This window comes from Perognathus longimembris, chromosome 25, assembly GCF_023159225.1.
Source record: "Perognathus longimembris pacificus isolate PPM17 chromosome 25, ASM2315922v1, whole genome shotgun sequence".
In the NCBI taxonomy this organism is placed as follows: domain Eukaryota; kingdom Metazoa; phylum Chordata; class Mammalia; order Rodentia; family Heteromyidae; genus Perognathus; species Perognathus longimembris.
Window position 1 is genome coordinate 3,142,464 of NC_063185.1, and position 22,513 is coordinate 3,164,976.

Here is a 22,513-nt window from a genome sequence, read left to right on the forward strand (position 1 = left end):
GCTGGGATGACAGGCGTGAGCCATCAGGACCTGGCAGTGATTTTTTTTATAGTGGACAGTTACAATGAACTTTCTGCTTTAGTTTAATTTATTCTAAAGATGAAATGAAGGTTTAGGGTAGACTTTAAAATAAAGTCTTCTTGTTTTATACCTTGGTTGATGTGGTATGATATAAATTATTGCATTTAAAAGTAAAATTCTTAGCTGGGTGCTGGCGGCTCATGCCTATAATTTTTGCTGCTCAGGAGGCTGCGTTCTGAAGAATTGTTACCATTTTTCCAGATTCCATCTCCAAAATCACCAGCCCCAAACCAGGCTGTAGGTGTGGCTTCTGTGATCAGTGAAATGTATGAGGCCACGCCCTGGTACTGGAAAACAAAATGAAGTCAAGATGCACTGCAGTCATTGTAAACATTCAACAAGTTTTCACCGGAAATCTGTTACTTGCCTACTCTGTAGGTGCAGATCCGGCCCTGGAACCTGAGCGACAGCGACTTTGTGATGGACGGCTCACAACCACTTGACCCACGAAAAACCATATTTGTGGGTGGTGTTCCTCGACCCCTGCGAGCCGGTAAGATGAAAGGAACAAGAAAGCTTTCTATCCTTTAGCATAAGAAGTAGACCTTCAAGGGTAAATTCTCCATAAGCATTCAAGAATGAGAGATCTAAGCCGGGCGCTAGCAGTTCATGCCTGTCATCCTAGCTACTCAGGAGGATGAGATCTGAGGATCACAGTTCAAGCCAGCCTGGGCAGGACAGTCTGTGAGACTCTTTATTTCTAACCCACCAGAAAACCGGAAGTAGAGCCGAGGCTCAAAGTGGTAGAGGAGTAGCCCTGAACAAAATTGCTCAGGGAGAGTGCCCAGGCCCTGAGTTCAAGCCCCATGGTCAACAGCAACAACAACAACAAAGACTGAGAGGTCTGGAGTGCACGTGTGAGTTCATGTGCTCTGCCTCCGCCCCTCCCCCTTTAATGCTTGTGACTTTGGATAATTGATAGAATTTGTCTGATTCTCAGGGTGTTCATTGAAGGATTGAGTGAGATAACCAATGGGAAATTCTTAGTGTAATGCCTCAAGATGCTCAACAGGATCCTCTGATCATTGGCTGAAAAAGCCCATTCCTCCTTCCTTCCCCCCTTTGGCTTGAATGCTGTCCCTGAGCTTTTATTCTCAAGACTACCTGTGTCTCTACCCCTTAAGCCACAGCTCCACTTCTGGCATCTTGGTGGTTCATTGGTGATAAGAGTCTCACAGACTTTCCTGCCCAGGCTGGCTCTGAACACCAATCTTCAGATCTGGGGCCTCCTGAGTAGCTAGGATAACAGACGTGAGCCACCGGTGCCCTGCAAAGAATAGATGATGAATGGAGGGGCTCTCTGGAGATTTCCATAGTACACCATGTGTTTAAAGTAAGAATTGGGCTGGGAATATGGCCTAGTGGCAAGAGTTCTTGCCTTGTATACATGAAGCCCTGGGTTCGATTTCTCAGCACCACATATATAGAAAACGGCCAGTAGTGGCGCTGTGGCTCAAGTGGCAGAGTGCTAGCCTTGAGCAAAAAGAAGCCAGAGACAGAGTTCAGGCCCTGAGTTCAAGGCCCAGGACTAGCAAAATAAAATAAAGTAAGAATTACACAAGCAATGCCATCTAGTATTCAGTATTTCAAGTTTTCATATGGAAAAAAATAGGTGACTAGACTACAGGGGCACTGAAAAGGTTTTCATGAAGAAAATATAGAAGTTAATTTGCCAGTACAGCCACAACGTGGTGAAAGAGCAGACGAACCCAGACGCCAGGCCCGGCACCGTGTCTTTGTTCCCTGTGACCTTGGGCAGATGAATTGTCTCCTCTGTGCCTCAATTTCCTCAGGAAATCACAGCCTACTTTATAGACTATAAAAGAATACATTGTGGCCAGGCACCAGCGGCTCATGCCTGTCATCGTAGCTACTGAAGGGGCTGAGATCTGAGGATTGGGGTTCAAAGCCAGCCTGAGCAGGAAAATCTGTGAGACTCTTATCTCCAATGAACCACCCCCCAAAAGTCTAAAGTGAAGCTGTGGCTCAAGTGGTAGAGTGATAGCCTTCAGCAAAAAAAGCCTAGGGGTAGCAGCCAGGTCCTGAGTTCAAGTCCCAGATCTGGCACACAAAAAAGAGATTGGGGGTGGGGGAAGGAAGGAGGGCAGGAAAGAAGGAAGGAAGGAGAAAGTAAAGAAAGTACATTGTAAAGCAGCTAGCTCATAGTCAAAAAATTAAGATTGAACCCTGTTATTCTAAAACACCTGAAATTCTAGCTACTCAGGAGGCTGATGAATTTTCAAGCCAGATTCCGTCTCCAAAATAGTCAGCAAAAAGTAAGGCTGGAATTATGGTTCAAGCAGTAGAGCACATACCAAGGAGGCAAGCCCAAGCAGGATGAGGCTGAGTTCAAACCCTAGTACTGGCAAAGGAAGGAAGGAGGGAGAGAGGGAGGAAGGGAGAGAAGAAAGGAGGGAGGGAGGGAGGGAGGGAGGGAAAACTTAATGTTTAGTGGACATGAACCTAATGTAGTAATGAGTTCGATTTTAATAATTATTATAATGATGCGAGCTCAGAGGACAACTGAAGTCCCTTTGACGAAACCATCAGTGAGCTGGGTGGATTTTGCTGATTAACTTCCGCCTTCTCTCCTTGCTCGCGTTTAGTGGAGCTCGCAATGATAATGGACCGGCTGTATGGCGGCGTCTGCTATGCTGGCATTGACACAGACCCTGAGCTCAAGTACCCAAAAGGAGCTGGGCGCGTTGCCTTCTCTAATCAACAGAGCTACATAGCTGCTATCAGCGCCCGCTTTGTTCAGCTGCAGCATGGAGAGATAGATAAACGGGTAAGGTACTCCTAGACTGCGTTCTGGAAAGTACTAGAACCTTCCACAGATGATATCAACATTTCTCAGAGCTAAGATTACAATGGTAACTTTTCTTTTTTAATGTGATCATAAATCCACAGCTAACAATTAGGGGGTGGTCAATGTTCTATCTGAAAATTTCCTTTGAATTTCTTCTCTCTCTTGTGTGTTTATTCTGAAAACACTGTAATCCGTGTTTGTTTTTTTTTAGTTTTAATGTTTTCTAACCTAGCATCTCAATTGAGTCATTCACTCATTCATTCAGTATGGATTCATGGAATCATTTGTACTATGTCAGGTTGTGAATATGAATGTACTCGACACACCCTGACCTTGTTTTTGTTTTGTTCTGTGTTGAAATTTTAGGAAGACATAAATATACCTCAGTGAGCCCTAGTATTTTTCAATTCACCATGATAATGTATAGCTGCGTGAATTCAAGTCTAGTACTATCCCTCAGAAACTTTAACTATAGCGGATTAGATAGAAGAAAAATATTAGCTTTTTATTTGTAGTCCGTTTTTCTGAAATCAGCTGATAGCTTAATATTATTTTTAGCAATTAAAAAGGATTCCTCAGTTGGGTGTATCCTTGGAATCAGAGAGCTAAAGAAAAACTTCAAAGACCGTTCTTTCTTCTTTCTAGTGTATTCTATCTGAATGGTGGATTCCACAATGCATATTCCATGATGGACTCCTTTTTTTTTTTCAAGTCCTGAGACTTGAACTCAAGGCCTGGGTGCTGTCCCTGTACCTTTGTGCTCAAGGCTAGCCCACTACCACTTGAGCCACAGTTCTATTCAAGCTTTTTTGATGGTTTATTGGAGATAAGAGTCTCCCAGAGGGGCTGGGGATATAGCCTAGTGGCAAGAGTGCCTGCCTCGGATACACGAGGCCCTAGGTTCGATTCCCCAGCACCACATATACAGAAAACGGCCAGAAGTGGCGCTGTGGCTCAAGTGGCAGAGTGCTAGCCTTGAGCGGGAAGAAGCCAGGGACAGTGCTCAGGCCCTGAGTCCAAGGCCCAGGACTGGCCAAAAAAAAAAAAAAAAAAAAAAAGAGTCTCCCAGACTTTCCCACCCAGGCTGGCTTTGAACTGCAGTCCTCAGAGCACAGGCTCCTTAGGAGCTAGATGACAGGCGGGAGCCCTAGCTCCTGGCGCTCCTTGATCTTTATTCACAAACACACACACACACCTCACTGTTAATTCCAGCATGTGTTTCTGAATTGTGAGGCACATTATTTAGAAAATTCAGATTTAAGCTGGGCCCTCTACAATGGGATTCTTTGATGGGCTTTCTGTACTATTATGGGGTGAGCCTGACGGTCTCTGTCCTTGTGCATCCGGGTCTTTCCTGCTCACCTCCACTGGGATTCCTGTCAGAGCGCATGGCGGCAGTGACGGATAGCTGGTGTGGGGGTGTCAGTTTCACCCAAGAGTCTTTCTGAGGCTAAAAATAACCAATCCTTTTCTAGCTGGTGAGTCAATAGGTTATTTTTAATGTTTGGGAGGCTCAAATGACAGGTTGGCCTATTGAGTACTGGAACATTTTAAACTCGAGTCAGCCATTCTCCTTGACAGAGAACAAAGCAAGGATTGAGAGTGTGCGGGCCTCAGCCCCATCTTGTCTTACCAGAGTTGCAGGTGTGTGATGATCACGCGGGGTGTGCACACTGCAAAACAAGGCACAAGGCCAGGCTCAGGGCGACTCAGGACTGTAATCTGCAAGTGATGGGGGTGGGTGGGTTGGTTCCATTGAAGTTTTCATTCACCTGAGGGGTTCTGTCCATTGGAAATATCGTGAGAGAGGAATTAAGGAAGGAATGAGGCAAGAACCACATTCACTTCTGTTCTATCAGGAAGCCATGTAAGGAAGAAAGCCAGGCAGGCATCTCCCAGTTTTAGCTCACAGGGCACTGCTCTTTGTTCTGATTGGTTAGAACTTAGGTCCACAGTCTTGTGCCATTGGCTAGTTTGAAAAGGGTGTTAACACTGCTCCTTGATCTGATTGGTTAGAACTTAGATCCACAGTCTTGTGCCACTGGCTAGTTTGAAAGGGTTGTTAAAAGTTTCTCTGAGCAATGAAGCGAAATTAGGATACCTAACCAAAGCAGAAACTTGTCCACAAAACAATGTGGACCTGGCTGGTGTTCTACCCCTTGAGTCATGCCACCAACCCCTAGAAAAACAGAATGTGACTTAACTAAAAGATTTTTTCCCCCCAATTCTGAGGCTTGAACTAGGGGCCTGGGCACTGTTCCTCAACTTCTTTTGTTCAAGGCTACTGCTCTACTATTTGAGCCACAGCACCATTTCTGGCTTTTTCTGAGTGGTTTATTAGCATCTCATGGACTTTCCTGCTCAGGCTGGCATTGAACTGTAATCCTCGGATCTCAGCCTCCTGAGTAGCTAGGATGGCAGGTGTGAGCCACCAGTGCCCAGCTTAAAATTTTAAGATGGTGATGACCCTTGACAGGGCAGTGCTCATGTCAGGCAACCACGTTGACAGGAAAGGTTCTAACTCCCAGGTGTGTGAGAGTCTCCATAGTAAACAGTTGTCTTTGCTTTATGATTCGGAGTGAAATCCCCCTTATTGGTAATGTGTTTGCTAAAGAAGACAAAACTGCAAAGTGAGAGATGTTTTCAAACCCTTCTAAAAATTCCTGAAAAACCAACCCAGGTACTAGTGACTCACACCTGGAATCCCAGCTACTCAGGAGGCTGAGATCTCAAGAAGGTGGTTCAAAGCCAGCCCTGGGCAGAAAAACCCATGAGACTCTATCTCCAATGAACCACCAAAATCCTAAAAGTAAAACTGTGGCTCAAGTGATAGAGTGCTAGCCTGGAGCACGGAAAGCTCAGGGATAGCGCCCAGGCCGAGTTCAAGTCCTAGGGCACACACGCACATACACGCACACACACACATACACACGCACACACACACTTTTTTAGATGCACTCTTTTCCTTAGTAGGTGAATTATGCACCTTGTCTTTTCCTTGGGAGGATGGAAATGGCCTCCACGTAAGTTGAGACCCACCTTGCCTTAGTACTTGGTGTTGTGAACAGCCCACCGACCCCAGCCCGGCCTGTGCTCTCTCTCGTTGCAGGTGGAGGTGAAGCCATACGTGCTGGACGACCAGCTGTGTGACGAGTGCCAGGGGGCCCGCTGTGGGGGGAAGTTCGCCCCCTTCTTCTGCGCGAACGTCACCTGTCTGCAGTATTACTGTGAATATTGCTGGGCGGCCATCCATTCCCGCGCCGGCAGGGAGTTCCACAAGCCTCTGGTGAAGGAGGGAGGGGACCGCCCTCGGCACATTTCATTCCGCTGGAACTAAAGGGGTGCCTGACTGACCCGCCACGCCGGCACTGTCCTGTCCCTCTGACCCTCCCTCAGCCTCTCCACGCTGGCATGTCTTCGTAGCAGTGTGTAACCTAACGATAGTATAATGAAAAAAGAATGGCCTCTATAACGTAGGTGTTTCGTAGATTCCTGGACGGCTAGACAGTCTGTAGGAGCTCCTTTTCTTTCCTGTTGCCATCATGGTTGGTGTATGAAGTTCCCATTCTCTTGGTTTCCCCCAGGACCAAGCGAATCCAAACTTCCTGCAGCATTTTTTCTTAGAGGAGAAAGAGAACTATTAACAGAGAAATGAAACAATAGAGTATTTTGGGTTTTTACTTAAATTATTGTTAATAATATAACATATAAGAATACTTTTATTAAAATAACCATGCAACAATAACACTATTGATCTGTCCAGACACAATATTCCCACCGGGGAAGTGCTTTTGCCTTTCGTTTGTTTGTTTCCTTCTTGTTCTTTTTTCATTTCCTTGTCTCTCCTCTTTTTTTTTTTTTTCCTTTTTCTCTTCTTTTTCCTTTTCTTTCATCTCTCCCCCCTCCCCACCCCGCATCCTGTCCTATTCTTTGAACAGCCATGGAGGAAGTGAAGTGAGCGATTATTCGCCAGAAAGGGCATGGCAAACAACAGATGCATAAGCAAGACTTCAACAGCCTCGTGATTGAACTTTAAGGCTTTTGAGGCCAAATAGAGTTTTAGTCGGCCTCCAAGTTATTATGACATGAGGAAAAATAGTAAAGTAGGCAGAGCTAGGTTTATTTTCTTTTAAATCCTTTTTCTTTTTCCCATTCAGAATGTGTGGACTGGCGGGGTTCTGGTGAGTTAGCACACTGTTAACCCTGTCAAGTCGCCTCCCTGACACCTACCAAAGCTGGAGCTAAGGACAGCTGGGGGGAGGGGAGGGGAGCTTGAGTTTCCTCCCCTTGAAGAGCCAATGTAGGAATTTTTCTTTTTTGATGTTGTATAGAAACTTTAATTTCCTAACACTCATCAGTGGCAGGCAGCCTTTGCTCTCTCCATTTTGACATTTAAAAAAGCAGCAAATCTAGACATACCTCAAGGATATCTTTTCTTTAATTTTTTTTAAAATTGTGTTACAGTACAGTGGTAGCCAAAACCAGAAGCAAGAGGAAAACAACAACACTAAAAACAAGAAAAAAAAAAACAAAACACAAAACAAAACCAACTAACCCAACAAAAAACCACCATACCGATTGGCTCGGATTGGCTTCCTTTCAGATTTCAAGTTACTTCAGATATCCTGTAATTAAGTTGTAACATAGAAAACAACAACAAAAAAAGTTAAGAAGTCAAGTAGTCACAAAGTGTTTTTTTTTTGTTTTGTTTTTAGTTTTTGCACTGTGAACAAGTTAACCGTGTAAATGTGTGCAAAGGTACATGTATTGATCCCACTCTCGTATAAAATAACAAAGCAGTACAGTTCCAAACTTAGCATGGGCCATTGTCAGTGTCTAAAGTGCCAACTTGATCAGTAATGCATGCTTTCTTCTTAATAATCTTCTAGCTTTGAAAGGCGTTCTTACATGTTAATTTTGCATAGCCTCTTGAAGCCCTCTAAGTGAGGAAAATTATCACTTTTCTTTTACTTGACATTCTCTTCTGAGAGACCCCATCTGTCATTCAAAAGGACGATGTGAGTGTTCAGACCATTGCACAAACAACCCCCATAGCCCGGAGGCGAGCTTGCTGCTGGTAAGCCACCCACTGACCTGATACCATCTTGGATTCTGCAAAACCAAAGACTTGGCCCAGCATGGCTGTGGAACCGCCTGGCTGACGACCCCTAGTGATTGTCTTTAGGATACGGTGTCCCGTCCTTCCCTTTGGAGGACCGGCTGGTCACCATGTTTCCCGTGAGTTCCCAGGTGCAAGTCTCCCATGAAACCCAAGGCGTGAGGCCAGGATTTGAGGGTGTTCTTGAGTCGCTGGCCAGGGACTCTCTTTTCTTTTCTCCTGAACCCCATGATTCTTCTTAGAATGTTGAATTGCCTCTTTCCCCCCCCCCCCCTTTCTTTTAGTGCTTTGGAGGGGGCTTGAGATTGTCGATGTTTCTAGAAACAGCGACAAAGACCTAACCGGAACTAACACTGTTTGGGAACTAGCTTTGAAATAATGATTTGGTTTGTTTGTTTTTCCTTTTTTTGTTTCCCTTTGTACATGACCTGCTGACTTTCGGTACAGTGTTTTTTGTAGCTAACTTATTTTGTCATGCACATAATGTATATTTGTTATGCACTACTTTTGTATATCTTGTTTTTCCAACAGTGAACATTTTTAGGCCCACTTTTCACTGACGGGATATCTCTTTATGCAATACCTCAATTTTTCATATTGCAAAGAGTAGCTTTTTGTACTTTTTATTACGGAGAGATCTTCATATACTTCATTTTTTAATATAAATAATTTTAATAAATTTTATTTTCTTATATTCTGCTTTTTATACATTTCAGTGCTCTGCATACATTTTAAATGATGAATGTTGTGCACTGGTAATGCTATTTTACCGTCTGCGGAGGAGAGCATGTTTAAACACAGCGGTGCACCTGTCATTTAAGAAATAGTCTATATATAGAGTCACAAATTAATGGGAAAATTTTTTTTCGCATGAAAATGACAGATAACACTGTAGTTCCAGAAACAAAGCAAAACACAAAACAAAATTAAAAAAAAAAAGAAATGTATAAGCCTAGGGTAGAAATTTAAAATGACAAAATTGTCTACAGCTTAATAAGTTTTTTTTTTAAATAAAAGATTCCTAAAATGCAGACATTTTTTTTTGGGGGGGGTGGTTGAATGTTTAGCCATTTTTAAAAAAAATCTTAATAAACTGATGTTAAGTGTTTGATTCTGAGATGTCTGCTCTTTGAAATGATCTATTTAAATTTTTAAAAAATAGCCTGCCGTGAGACAGGTGTGTAATGTTAGTGTGCATGACTAATGTAAGAACTTGTTAATTCTACTAATACTCACTTGTGATTGTGTGACAAGCGTGTTTACAGATGATGTGGTTCCGCGTGGCTTTCCCAGGGCATCCACGATGATCAGCTATGACTCTGAACTCCCCCCCCACCCAGCACATGTCCTTGGATTACATGGGGTCCTGCTTTTTTTGGGGGGGGGGTCACCATGTAACGAAACATAATTGACATGTAATTAGTTTACAGTTTTTAGGGTGTCACTTCCATTTACCTAGCATGTCCTATAGCGGCACTCGCATGGCAGAAGCTGTGTACTTACAATGTAGTTACAGAGTAATGACATGGTTATTTTTGCAATGTAAAATAAAGTGTTTCTGATTTATTTTCTATGTAAACGAGCCCCTCCCCCTCCCCTTCCCCTCTTGGTCCTGGCCCTCCTCTCCCCACGCTTTGGTATAATATCTTCTCCATACACAGACCTCTGCAGAATGCAAACAGAAAAAAGAAACTTTAGCATTTGATGAGAATGCTGTTGGAAAAACTTGATAATTCACCCCTTTTGTTTTTGAAGAGTCGCTATCTTCTGTTCAAAGGTGATTGAAAACTTGAATGTGATGAATTGTGGCGAGTTAAACTTCAAGGTCCGTGCAATACTTATTTCAGACTTTTTGAAAGATCTTTGCAGTGTAATTCTTTGTTTTTAATTGCAGACATTTAAAAAATGTCGTTTTCTACTGTTAGGAGTAAATCCTCTTTCTTGCTGGTGTTTCTAAAGAAAAGAATCAGAAATCAATCTTTCTACTAATGTAAATTTGAGATTATTTTTAAAAAAACAAAGGAATAAAAGAGGTTTTGGTCATTTGCTTTATTTTATTATCTTCTTTTAAAGCTACTGTGATTGATAGCATTGTAAGAATTGGGGCAATATTGTATTCAACTTTTATTTTTTATATTTTTAAAATTTAAAGTATAATTAGTTTTTATAATTTTCATCAGATTTTTGTTATATTTTTTGGAAGTGAAACCTTTAGGAAGTGGGTGTCTAGTTTTTACTAATCCCTAATTTTTTCCCCCAGCGTATGGCTCATATTATCAGAAGGAAAAGTTATTTAAGTATGTCAGTTAATTGTACTACTTCGCCGGAGTTCCATATCGTTTTTATTGTGTATGGGGAGGTTGTAGTATTTATTATAGCATTTTAAATAAGGATAATTCATTTTTTATTAAAGTCATTTTCACGTTAAGTTCCTATTTTTGTATGTTCTACTCTTAAGTTATATAACACAGTTCCTTTTTTAAAAGAGTTCATTTGTTGAAGTGCTAGTGGAAAAAATTAATGTTATTAAATAGTTTGCAAATGACTATTTATACCAGTATGCATATAATTTTTAAATATTTGTAATGTGAGATGTTGAATGAATAAAACTTTTAACTCAGATTTCTCTCCGTTACTTCTTTCAGGTTTAGTACAAGTAGAGTCTGCTTCTGAGGTTGTGGGTGGGACATTTAAAGAACTAGTGGGAGCTGGGCATCGTGGCTCACGCCTATTCCCAGCGACTCAGGAAGCCGAGATTGGAGGATCATGGTTTGAAATAAGCTGGAACAGGCAAGTCTGTGAGACTCCAATCAACTACTCAAAAAAGCTGAAGTGGTGCTGTGGCTCAAGTGGTAGAGTGCTAGCTCTGAGCAAAAGAAGTTCAGGGACAGAGTCCAGGCCCTGAGTTCAAACCCCACCCCACCCCAAATAACCACACAAACAAAAACAAAACAAACAAGTAGAAGCCATGAGCCCACGGTTTCCCTTTCTCTTTACCAGTCAACTACCAGAGCCACATGTTGATGGAGAGAGAATGGGATGGCATTTGGTTGTTGCCTCCACAGTTTCTGTAGGAGTTCTGGGATGGTCTCGGCACTTTGAGGGAGAGAAAAAAAGGACACGAATACATTTTCTTATTTCAAACAATATTTTAGGCCAGTGAAGTATCAGCCACAAGTGACATAACATCTGTCTTGACATGTGCACATGGGTGACTGTGACTGCACACACACACACCCTTCGTCCGCAAGTGCCTGCCCCTCCTCTAAGGAAAAAGGGAGGTTGGAGGCATGGCTCAGTTGGTAGAGTGTCAACAAATGAGCTAAGGGTCAGGTCCTGAGTTTAAGTAACATCCTTGCGACAGAAAAGGAGAAAAGAACCAGCCTGGTGCTGGTGGCTCACACTGGTCATCCCAGCTACTCAAGAGGCTGAGATCTGAGGCTCGTAGTTCAAAGCCAGCATGGGTATGAAAGTCCATGAGACTCTTATTTCCAATGAACCACCCAAATAGGTGGAAGTAGAGCTGTGGTTCAAGTAGTAGAGAGTTAGCTTTGAGCACAAAGGCTAAGAGACAACACCCAAACCCTGGGTTCAAGCCCCAGAATTGGTGCCCCCCCCATTTACAAATTTATTTCAGCATTGCCAATCCCCAGGTACAGTGGATCAGAACTACTGGATTTGAACACACAGAATTTCCAAGTTTTTAAACAGCCCTTCCAATGTGGTCTCTTGTTGGAGAAGATTTTGTTGAGCGGGGCTAGGTTAAGTTGTCGCAGGGAATTTTTACATTCAAATCCTCCCCTCGTCACATTGGGTGTCCCTGTTGGTCATCTGGAAAGAGTGTCTTATTGTGAGTCACATGGTGACCGGTTGGAAAAGTACAGCTTGTCTCACAGGAAGTTAAAAATGAAGGGTGGCAGGGCTCAAAGGCAGGATCGGCAGGAACCTCGGGCGTTCTGCTTTGCCTGTAATTGGGTTGATGAGTGCCAGTGAAAATCTGCTTGTGGGGAGAAGGGGGCCGGGGGACCCAGGGAATACAAATGCCAGAAGCCCCCCCGGGGCTTGCTTCAGCCTGCCCACGGCAGTGCTATTTCAGGAAGCAGAGCTTTGGTACCGTGAAAATGTCAGGGTGATAAAAACAACAAATGTCACCATTCTAAGGAGATGAGATGCAACTCTTCTCCCCACAGCCCTGCAACACCAAAAGGAGAAAAGCCCCAGACAGACCCTGGATGGCTACCCAGCACCCACAAAAGACAGCAGGGCCCTTGCTCTGAAGTAGATCTCTTGAGAAGAGAATTACTTTTGAGGAGAGGAAAGGCTTTTGGAACATGGCTTCTGAGGGTTTGGCCCATGGTTGGCCAGCTCCAGTGCCAAGGCCTGAGGGGTGAGGCAGATCGTCATGGTGCCAGGACCTGGTGAGGAAAGTGGCTCACCTCAGGGCAGCCAGGAAGCAGGGAGGAAGGGGGAGGCAAGGAGGGAGGGAAGGGGAATTGCTCCCCTTCCAGTTCTGCTACCTCCCTCATTCTGGTCAGGATCAACCCATCCTTGGATGAACGCACCCTCTGATCACTGCCCCTCCCCCCCATCTTTCTCTACATCTTGAGGACCAAGCCCTCAGCACCCAAATCCAAACAATGAGACAACTACCCTTTGTTGTAGTGAGGTCACCCGACCCCTCCCAACTTGTGACTGTCTAGAAGCACATGCCCAGAAAGAAGGGGGGAGGAGAGGAGAGGAGGGTAGGAGGAAAGGAGGGAGGGGAAGGAAGGAGAAAAAGAAGAGAGGGGAGGAGAAGGGAGAGAAGAGAGGAAGGAGGGAGGGAACAAAGGAGAAGGAAGAGGCTAGAGAGGGGAGGAAAGGAAGAGAAGAGAGAAGGACAGAGAGGGGAGAGGAGGGGAGGGGGAGGGAGAGAGCAGAGGGGGAGGGAGATTTTATATCTAACGAGAGGGAGCATCTACATATAGGTACATCAGATATACACATAGATTAAGCAGAATCCTGCTGAGGAGAAAGGAATTCTATAGAACCATGAAGAAACTCATTCTCCACAGAGCCTCATATGGTGGTGGCCTCTTCCTGCAGTAGCTCCTGAGCACCAAAGAGGAGTCCGGAAATCCAGAGGATGGGGGGGCAGGCTTTCTCAGCCGTGTGTATGGAAGGGGGCAGGCTTTCTCCAGCTGTGTGGATTGGGGGAGGAGGCAGGCTTTTTCCAGCTGTGTGGATGGGGGGCAGGCTTTCTCCAGCTGTGTGGATTATGGGAGCAGGCATTCTCCAGCTGTGTGGATTATGGGAGCAGGCATTCTCCAGCTGTGTGGATTGGGGGAGTAGGTTTTCTCCAGCTGTGTGGATTGGGGGAGGGGGCAGGCTTTCTCCAGCTCTGTGGATAGGGGGCAGGCTTTCTCCAGCTGTGTGGATTGGGGGAGGGCAGGCTTTCTCCAGCTGTGTGGATTGGGGGAGGGCAGGCTTTCTCCAGCTGTGTGGATGGGGAGCAGGCTTTCTCCAGCTGTGTGGATTGGGGGAGCAGGCTTTCTCCAGCTGTGTGGATGGGGGGGCAGGCTTTCTCCAGCTGTGTGGATTATGGGAGCAGGCTTTCTCCAGCTGTGTGGATAGGGGGCAGGCTTTCTCCAGCTGTGTGGATTGGGGGAGAGCAGGCTTTCTCCAGCTGTGTGGATTGGGGGAGGGCAGGCTCTCTCCAGCTGTGTGGATTGGGGGCAGGCTTTCTCCAGCTGTGTGGATTGAGGGAGGGGGCAGGCTTTCTCCAGCTGTGTGGATTGGGGGAGGGGGCAGGCTTTCTCCAGCTGTGTGAATAGGGGGCAGGCTTTCTCCCCGCTACACCCCTGTGAATTGACAAACCACACTTACGCATTTCACTTGAGCTGTGGGATGTCAGAGGCATGCCAACAGATTTTTGGGGAGAATTTATACTTGGGGTTCCTTTCTATTTATGAAAGAGAACGGGTTTGCCCTTTTGAGAGCCCGGAGCTCCAGCATGCATGGCTCTGCCTTTTGTCCCAGCCTGAGCAGCTGCAGCCCAACAGCTGTGTGCAGAGAGCCGGGAGGGGTCAGGGCCCCCATCCCTGGGACTCACGGGGCCCTTCAGAGGAGGCCTGCGGGGCCTGGTCAGTGCACTGGGCAGTGGTTTCTCTGCTGGTTTCCCAGTTCAAATCCACCAGACACCAAATATGAAAGTCTGACATTGGAATACTTGCGCATGGGCCCCACTTCATCCTTGTATTGTATCTTCTTTCTTTCTTTCGCCAATCCTGGGCCTTGAACTCAGGGCCTGGGCACTGTCCCTGAGCCTCTCTGTGCTCAAAGGCTAGCACTTGAGCCAAGTGCCACTCCCAGTGGTTTTTTGGAGATAAGAATCTCATAGATTTTTCCGGCCTGGGCTGGCTTTGAACTGTAGGCCTCAGATCTCAGCCTCCTGAGTAGCTAGGATGACAGGCGAGTATCTGATTTTTTAAAACCAATTTTATTGGTATTATTAAGGTGATGTACAGAGGGGCTAGCATTTCATAAGTCAGGTAATGAGTACCTTTCCTTTTTGGACCATGTCACCCCTTCCTTTGCTTTCCCTCAGTTTCCCCCTCCTGTCCCAACCCACAAGTTGCATAGATCATTTTCCACACAGTGTCTGCTGAATATATTTGTTCACCTCCCTCCCCCTCCCTCCTTTTCTGCACCCCCCTTGGCCCCCCCAAAGCAAAAATAAACATTACCATCAACAACAACATATCCATGTTTCCATTTCCTGGAGTTCATTTCAATAAATGTTATTTTATATGATCAGATGCACATAGGCCTTGTGCCTTTGCATTCCTCTCCTAAAAATATCCTCTTTTGCTCTCCTTGTGTGCGCATGCCTCAAGTCCTGTATCAGTCATCATGGCCCCATGTACTTTAGATCTAGCTTCTGCATGTGAGAGAAAGCATGCACTGTTTGTCTCTCTGAGCTTGGCTTACCTCACTCAACAAGATTTGTTCTAGATCCATCCATTTCCCTGCAAATGATAAACTATTCCCAATGGCTGGGTAAGTCTCCATTGTGTCTTAGCACCACGTTTTTTGATCCACTCACCTACCGTGGGCATCTGGGCTGTTTCCATATCTTGGCTATTGTGAATAGTGTGGCAATGAACATAGATGTGCAGTTGTCTTTATCATATCTGGGCTCATGTTTTTAGGGTAGACGCCCAGGAGTGGTGTGGCTAGGTGTGGTTGTACTAGTTTACACCATCAGTGCAACAGTGTCCCAGTTGGTGCCCCTCCTCAAGAATTGTTACCTGGGGTGGGGGGAGGGAAGTGGGGGGAAGGGATGAGAAGGGCTGGATGAGAAGGGAAAGGCAACTCCATTGTTTTTGTGTGTGTGTCAGGAGTTCACACGCACACACATACATACACACATATCCAGGGATAAACAATTTCCAAACTGTATCTCTAGCTATCTAGGCATGGCTACTGATTTCTATTCCACCTCTCCCAGGTTTGCAGTGAGCTGTTGTCCCTCATGAAGGGGGGCAGGGACTAGAATCTTCTAGCTTTCCTTCTGTTTGCTGTCTAGTCTGATATTCTTCCCTTTGGATTCTAGAGCATTCCACAGGATGGGAAGGATGGGCTCTATCATCTCCTGATAGCAGTGCAGATCGTGGCTTGCCACAAAAAATGTATTCACCAGGCCAGGAGGTGATGGTAGCTCTTGCCTGTAGTCTCAGGTTGAGATCTAAGGATCATGGTTCGAAGCCAGCCTGGGCAGAAAAGTCTGAGAGTCTTATCTCCAGAGAGCCTGAAGTAGAGCTGTGGCTCAGGTGATTAGAGTGCTAGCCTTGAGTGAAAAACCTAAGGGACAGCTCCTAGGTCCTAAGCTTGAGTTCCAGTACGGGCACACCCCCCCCCCCCAAAGGTAACTGGGACCCCATGACTCACTCCTGTCATCCTAGCTACATAGGAGGCTGAGATCTGAGGATCAAGGTTCCAGGCCAGCCCAAGCAGGAAATCCTAAGACACTAATCTCCAATGAATCCTCACCCCCAAAGCCAAAAAGTAGAGCTGTGGCTCAAATGGTAGAGCCCCAGTCTTGAGGGAAAAAGCTACACACACACACACACAGAGTATTCATCACCATCACTATTTCTGTTACTCTATCTCCATTTACAAAGTGCCCACCCCAATGGGGGGTGAGGGCTGAGGTGTGTAGTGAGGCCACAGCCCGAGGGCAGCACGAGAACCCCGGGGACACCCCATCTCTCTCTCTCTCTCTCCCCCTCTCCCTCCCTCCCTCCCTCCCTCCCTCACACATTGGATTGCCCTCCTCCTATAAACTGATAGAGTCTCACTGCCTCCATCCTATACCCGTTGCCATGGTGATGAGGCCATCACTGAGACTCCAGGTTGTTGCCATTGCTCCAGTGGCTGTGTCTCCATCCATCCTTGCCACAGAGCCCCACCCGCAGGGCGAGGGGGGTGATCTGGCCCACCCGGGACTCCTGGGAGAACAAAACAGGACGGAGGAGGAAGAGGGGCTAGACGGCAACACCCATGCCACTCTGCTGACAGCTGGGTGATACTGTATTGATGTTAAGGAAACAGGTGTGTGTGTGGGGTGTGCACATGCGTGTGCACATGCGCACTGCTCCTGGAGCTTCAACTCGGTCTGGGCACAAACCCTGAGCTTTTATGGTTTTCTTTTCCTCTCAAGGCTGGCACTCTATCACTTGAGCCACAGCTCTATTTCTGGCTTTTTGGTGGTTCATTGGAGTAATCAGTCTTGTGGTCTTTTCCTGCCTGGGCTGACTTCAAACTGTGATCCTCAGGTCTCAGCATCCTGAGAAGCTTGACACAAATGCTTAATTAAAATGATTTTTGTCACAATTTCTCAATTAAAATTTGCACACACACACACATGGGGCTGGGAATGTGGCCTAGCTTGCCTAGCATGCATGAAGCCCTGGGCTCAATTCCTCAGCACCACATATATAGAAAAGGGTCAGAAGTGGCGCTGTGGCTCAAGTGGTAGAGTGCTAGCCTTGAGCAAAAAAGAAGCCAGGGACAGTGCTCAGGCCCTGAGTCCAAGCCCCAGGACTGGCAAAAAAAAATAATTTGCACAGACTTCTTCTTCTTTGCCTCTCATAGAATTAGGCCTCTTTCCTTTTCAGGGAAGTTCTGGGGTTTGCCTTTGGAAAGTTGGGGTGGTGGTTTAGGAGCAAGGACCATTCCAGCCTCCTCTATTCCTCCATCATATGCGTGCCCGTACACACACACACACACACACACACACACACACACACACTGGGTTGTGTTTGAAGGAAGAGGGGCTGAGGAAGAGAGAGGATTTCATCCGGGAGCTGTGACTGCCACCTGGTGGATGAAGGCAGCCAGGCAGGCAAAGCCGCTCAGGGGTCCAGCCCTTCATTTCCTCCCAGTGCAATGGCTTCCCTGAGAAGCAGCCAGGGGAAGCAGGATGGGGCAGCCACAACACGGGGCGCTGTTTCTTGTGGCCAGGAAAGTCTGAAATAAGGGTGAGGGTGTGGGGGCACCGTGCCTGAGTTCAAATCCACCCCGTGACTCCAGGACCTGCCCTTTGCAATTGTTGAGCTACACACCCTCTCCCATGCTGCCTTTTAAGTAGAAAAGGGCGGGGGGCAGTCCTCACCTCACAGGAGGAAAGGGCGAGGGGTAGTCTTTACGTTATAGGACAAAGGGGTTGGGGTAGTCCTTACCTCATAGGAGAAAATTTTGGTGGACTTACCTCCCACCCACCCCCACCCCCCCGCCTTAGCTAAAGTCAACCATAGTTAGAAAATACTAAATTTCAAAAGGGGTGTGTGTGTGTGTGTGTGTGTGTGTGCGTGTGCGTGCGCATGCATGCACACATGTGTGCTTTGTACAAGTCCTGGGGCTTGAACTTGGGGCTGTGGTGCTGTCCCTGACCTTCTTTGCTCAAGGCTAGAGCTCTACCACTTGAGCTAAGTGCTGGTTCATTGGAACTAAGAGTCTCATGGACTCTCCTGGCCAAGCTGGCTTCCAACAGTGATTCTCAGGTCTCAGCCTTCGGAGTAACCAGGACTGTTTGCCACCTCCAGTTTGTTTTGTTGGGATTTGATTTTGTTTTCTGAGATTGGATATTTCTACTTGGCTTGAGCTAACCTGGAACTTGAGAACTTACAGCCTCAGCCTCCTGGGCTAAAGATATTAGTCTCACAGACTTTCTTTCCTGGGCTGGCTTTGAACTTCAATCTTTAGATCTCAGCCTCCTGAGTAGCTAGAATTACATGTGTGAGCCACTGGCACCTGGCAACATGTTAACTCTTCAATTACAGCCTAAGAACCATCATCTGTAAGACATTGACGAGAAGAGGAGAGAAGATGGGGCCGTCACAATAGGGAGGCACCCCAACTCGCTCCAACCGAATAGTGAGCTGGGAACTCCAGCACCCAACACCCCATCAAGAATCCAGCAAACCCAACAACCAGAAGCAACAGAGAAACACAGGAAATGAAAAAGAACAAAAAAAGAAGAGCCTATAACCTGCACGGAGCTGGAAAATCTCCAGGGTACCCCTCCCCCCGCCGAACCCCGGCCCAAACAGGGCCAGGCTGGGAAAGGGGACCCGACGCCGGCAAACGGGACCGCAGACCTTCACCGACCAGAGAAGCAACAGCCGAAAAGTCATGCCAGAAGTGCGGAGTCCAGACAGCAGGAGCTCCAGGGACCCCAGATGGAGCACAGAACGACCGAGGCAGATGGCAGTGCAGGACTGGAGGTGCGGGACCAAACGGCCGGGAACAGACAACAGCAGCAGGGGAACCAGGTGGCGCAGACAGGGAGAGCCGGACCGCCAGACCGACCGCCACCACCAAACGACCGATCGCCACACCCCAACGCCCCACACAATCCAGGACCAGTAAGTTCCCATTACCCCCCCCCCCAACCCACGGGAGACCAGCTCTAGCAGAGACCCAAACCCTACAAAGAAGCTAGAGCTCCCTCCCTCCCCCTCCCTATCCCGAGGGAACAAAGGAGCCCAATATCTGGCTAGGACCCTACAGCCTCTGGGAGGACACAGGAGCTAGCAGAGGTGGAGCAGCGCCCAACAAAGTGACCAGGAAACACCTTAGAAAGGCGTCCCCCAAAGCCCCAGCTGTGGAGCCTGAACCTGGCCACACCAGCCCCGCCCCTCCCCAGCAGGGTCCCAGGGACTGGTAGGCATTGGAACGCCACCTGAGGCGCCCGGTCCTTGCGGACTTTTTGAATAACAGTCACAGGCTTGCTGGTGTGCAATACCAGCCCAGCAGGGACACCTGGGCCCGAACACACGCACCCTCCCCCCTCACAGTGGAGGCGCAGAGAGTCTGTGGGCACCAACCCGCGCCCAGACACTTGAATCTGCTGGGGTCCACACATGCCGCCCCCCCACATCAGACTTGCAGAGGGCACAAGCACCCTCCAACAACTTGGGGCAGCACGTCCCCAAAGGAAGCACCACAGTGCACACGCACGCGGCTCCCCGGAGGGCCAGTGTGGGCCTGCATGCTACCTCCAGCAGGAGGATCTCCTGCCCAACCCTCCGCAGGAACGCACAAGTGGGCAAACTACAACACCCGCTCTGATAGGTGCACTCTGCACAGGTGGGCAGAGCCCCCAAGCGGCAGTGCCCGCTCTGATAGGCACACTCCGCACAGGTGGGTGGACCACCCTCAACAGCAACACCTGCTCCGACAGGAGCAATCCACACAGGTGGGCGAGCCGCCTCTCAGCGGCAATTCTCAATCTGAGAGGTGAGCTCCTCTGAAAACGGTACCGAGTGGGAAAAAGAATCAAAGAAGAGAAAAGTCCCCACGCCACACTGAATCAGCGACCTGCAAACTCCCATCAGGGGCACTCTAAGGTCAGCACAACACAGCAGCAGGACACAGTCCTTCAGAGAAAGACACAGAACCCACCTACCCCAAGTGCAGTAAGGGTGACCACCCCGGCAACAACCGAGATGGTCATGCTCACCCATTGGGCAGTAAGGTTCAACAGCCAAACTCAAACCCAGAGCCAGGACACAAACAAGTCTCCACTGATGGACCAGCGGGAACCAGCACAAATCCAAGCCAAGGGCGCCACCTACAGATCTCCAGATGCGCAAATCACAAGGAAATATTACAAATTTCATGAAAGGCCAAGCCAACTTGCCAGCTCCAAAAAGTAGTACGACTGAAGAGGAGATGGAGAATAAAAAAACAACTGAGGCTACAATAGCAGAAATTATGGAAAGCCTCAGGAATGAATTCAGAAAACAATTCCAGGAGTTTAGAATGGAAGTCTCAAAGGACCTTCAGGAAGTCAAGAAAGAAATGGAAGCAAAAATGGATACAATGCAATCCTCCGTTAAAGAAGACCTTAACATCCTGAGAAGCGAAATGCATGAAAAAATAGATTTAAAATACAACTCCTTTAAAGGAAGAAATTTCCACCATCAGAGCTGACCTGGCAACCATAAATAGCTCCGTGACATCCATAAACTCCACACTTGAAGCCACATCTCAAAGAACTGACAATATTGAATCCCGAATCTCTATTTGGATGACGATGCAGCTGATAAGGACCAGAAAATTACGACACTCCAAGAAACGGTAAAACTCCAGGGCAGACTAATCCACGAGCTAGTGGACAAAGACAAGAGATATACTATGCGCATAATTAGAATAGAAGAAGGAGCTGAAAACCAGAGCAGAGGGCTACAACATATTTTCTAATAGAGTTATTGCCGAAAACTTCCCCAATCTCACAAGGGACCTCACCCAAGTAACCAAAGCCTATAGGATGCCTGGCAGACCAGACCCTAGAAAATCCTCACCCAGGCACGTAATAATCAAGACTTCAGATCTCAAGAATAAAGAGCAAAATTTGAATGCAGCCAAAGCAAAGAAAGAGATATATTACAATGGGAAAAGGATCTGAATAACAGCAGACCTCTCCACACAAACCTACCATGCATGAAGAGAGTGGAAGAACACAATCCAAGTCTTACAGGCCAACAATTACCAACCCAGAATTAGATATCCAGTGAAACTAGAATTCACATTCGAGGGAAAAACCAGATCTTTCCATAGCAAAGAGGATCTAAAGGAGTATGTGTATAAAAAACCAGCCTTACAGCGAATTCTAAGAGGGGAACCCCACCCAACAGAAATCGTACAGGACACACAGACAGAAACAGAAACTACAATAGCCAGAACCCAACAGAAAGAGCAGCTCATTAAATACAAGAAAAAAAGGAGAGGAAAAAGAGGAGCAGACTGACAGAGTGGATCTGTAAACAAAAAGTTGCCATCTGTTGTCTTCAAGAGAACCATCTTACAGCAAGGGATAAAAACAGGCTCTGAATGAAAGGATGGAGCAAGATCTTCCAAGCAAACGCACCTACCAAAACGGCAGGAGTAGCCATCCTGATTTCAGACAAGCTGGACTTCTCATTAAAATCAACTCAAAAAGACAAAGAATGACACTACATTTTAATACAAGGAAAAATCCAGAATCAAGACATCATGGTGATAAATTTATACTCACTGAACAAAAGAGGCCCTACATATGACAAGCAAATTCTCACAGAACTACAGAATAAGATAGACCCAAACACAATCATAGTGGGTGAATTTAATACCCCACTCTCTCCAAGAGACAGATCCAACACCCAGAGGATTAGCAAGGGAGCTGAGGACCTAAGTAACACCATATCCCAAATGGATCTGACAGATCTATACAGAATCTTCCACCCTACAGAGACCCAATACACCTTCTTCTCAGCAGCCCATGGATCATACTCCAAAATAGACCACATCATAGCCCACACAAAGAACCTCAGCAAATACAAAAGTATTGACGTCATCCCATGTATTATATCTGACCACATGGAATAAAGGTAACCCTCAACAACAAAGGATACCACAGAGGCAATACATATACTTGGAGGATAAACCCCTCACTGTTATCTAACACTTGGGCCACAGACCAAATTAAAGATGAAATTAATGAATTCATAAGCCACAATGACAATGAAAATACATCACAAAGAAACCTTTGGGATACAGCTAAGGCAGTACTGAGGGGCAAGATCATTGCCCTCAGCATTCTCATTAAAAGAATGGAAGCAGAGCAGATGAATAACCTCACGATGAAACTAAAACAACTGGAGAAACAACAAATGATCGAATCTAAATGACTAGGAGGAGAGAGATCACAAAGATTAAAGAAGAGATAAATCTGATTGAAAATAGAAAGACCATTCAACAAATAAACAAGACTAAAAGCTGGTTCTTTGAGAAAATAAATAACATTGACAGACCCCTTGCAAGACTTACAAAAAAAAAGAAGAGAAGAGACTCATATACGTAAAATCAGGGACTCCACTGGAAAAATTATAACAAATACACACGATATTCAAACAATCATAAGGAACTATTTCCAGAACCTCTACTCACTAAAAAACAATAATTTTACAGAAATGGATCAA

General features: G+C 46.4%; 1 protein-coding gene across 2 annotated transcripts in view; it reads left to right on the top strand.

The window, feature by feature from the left end:
- The window catches only part of Cpeb4 (cytoplasmic polyadenylation element binding protein 4), a 78,673-nt gene extending 68,044 nt beyond the window's left edge, over positions 1 to 10,629 (top strand). For both annotated transcript variants that reach the window (XM_048334224.1, XM_048334223.1), the window contains 3 exons: positions 460 to 574; positions 2,688 to 2,869; positions 6,000 to 10,629. In XM_048334224.1, the coding sequence (XP_048190181.1) occupies positions 460 to 574; positions 2,688 to 2,869; positions 6,000 to 6,227 (525 nt within the window). In that variant the 3' untranslated portion in view covers positions 6,228 to 10,629. The remainder of the gene's footprint in view (positions 1 to 459; positions 575 to 2,687; positions 2,870 to 5,999) is intronic.
- Positions 10,630 to 22,513: the final 11,884 nt, after the last annotated feature.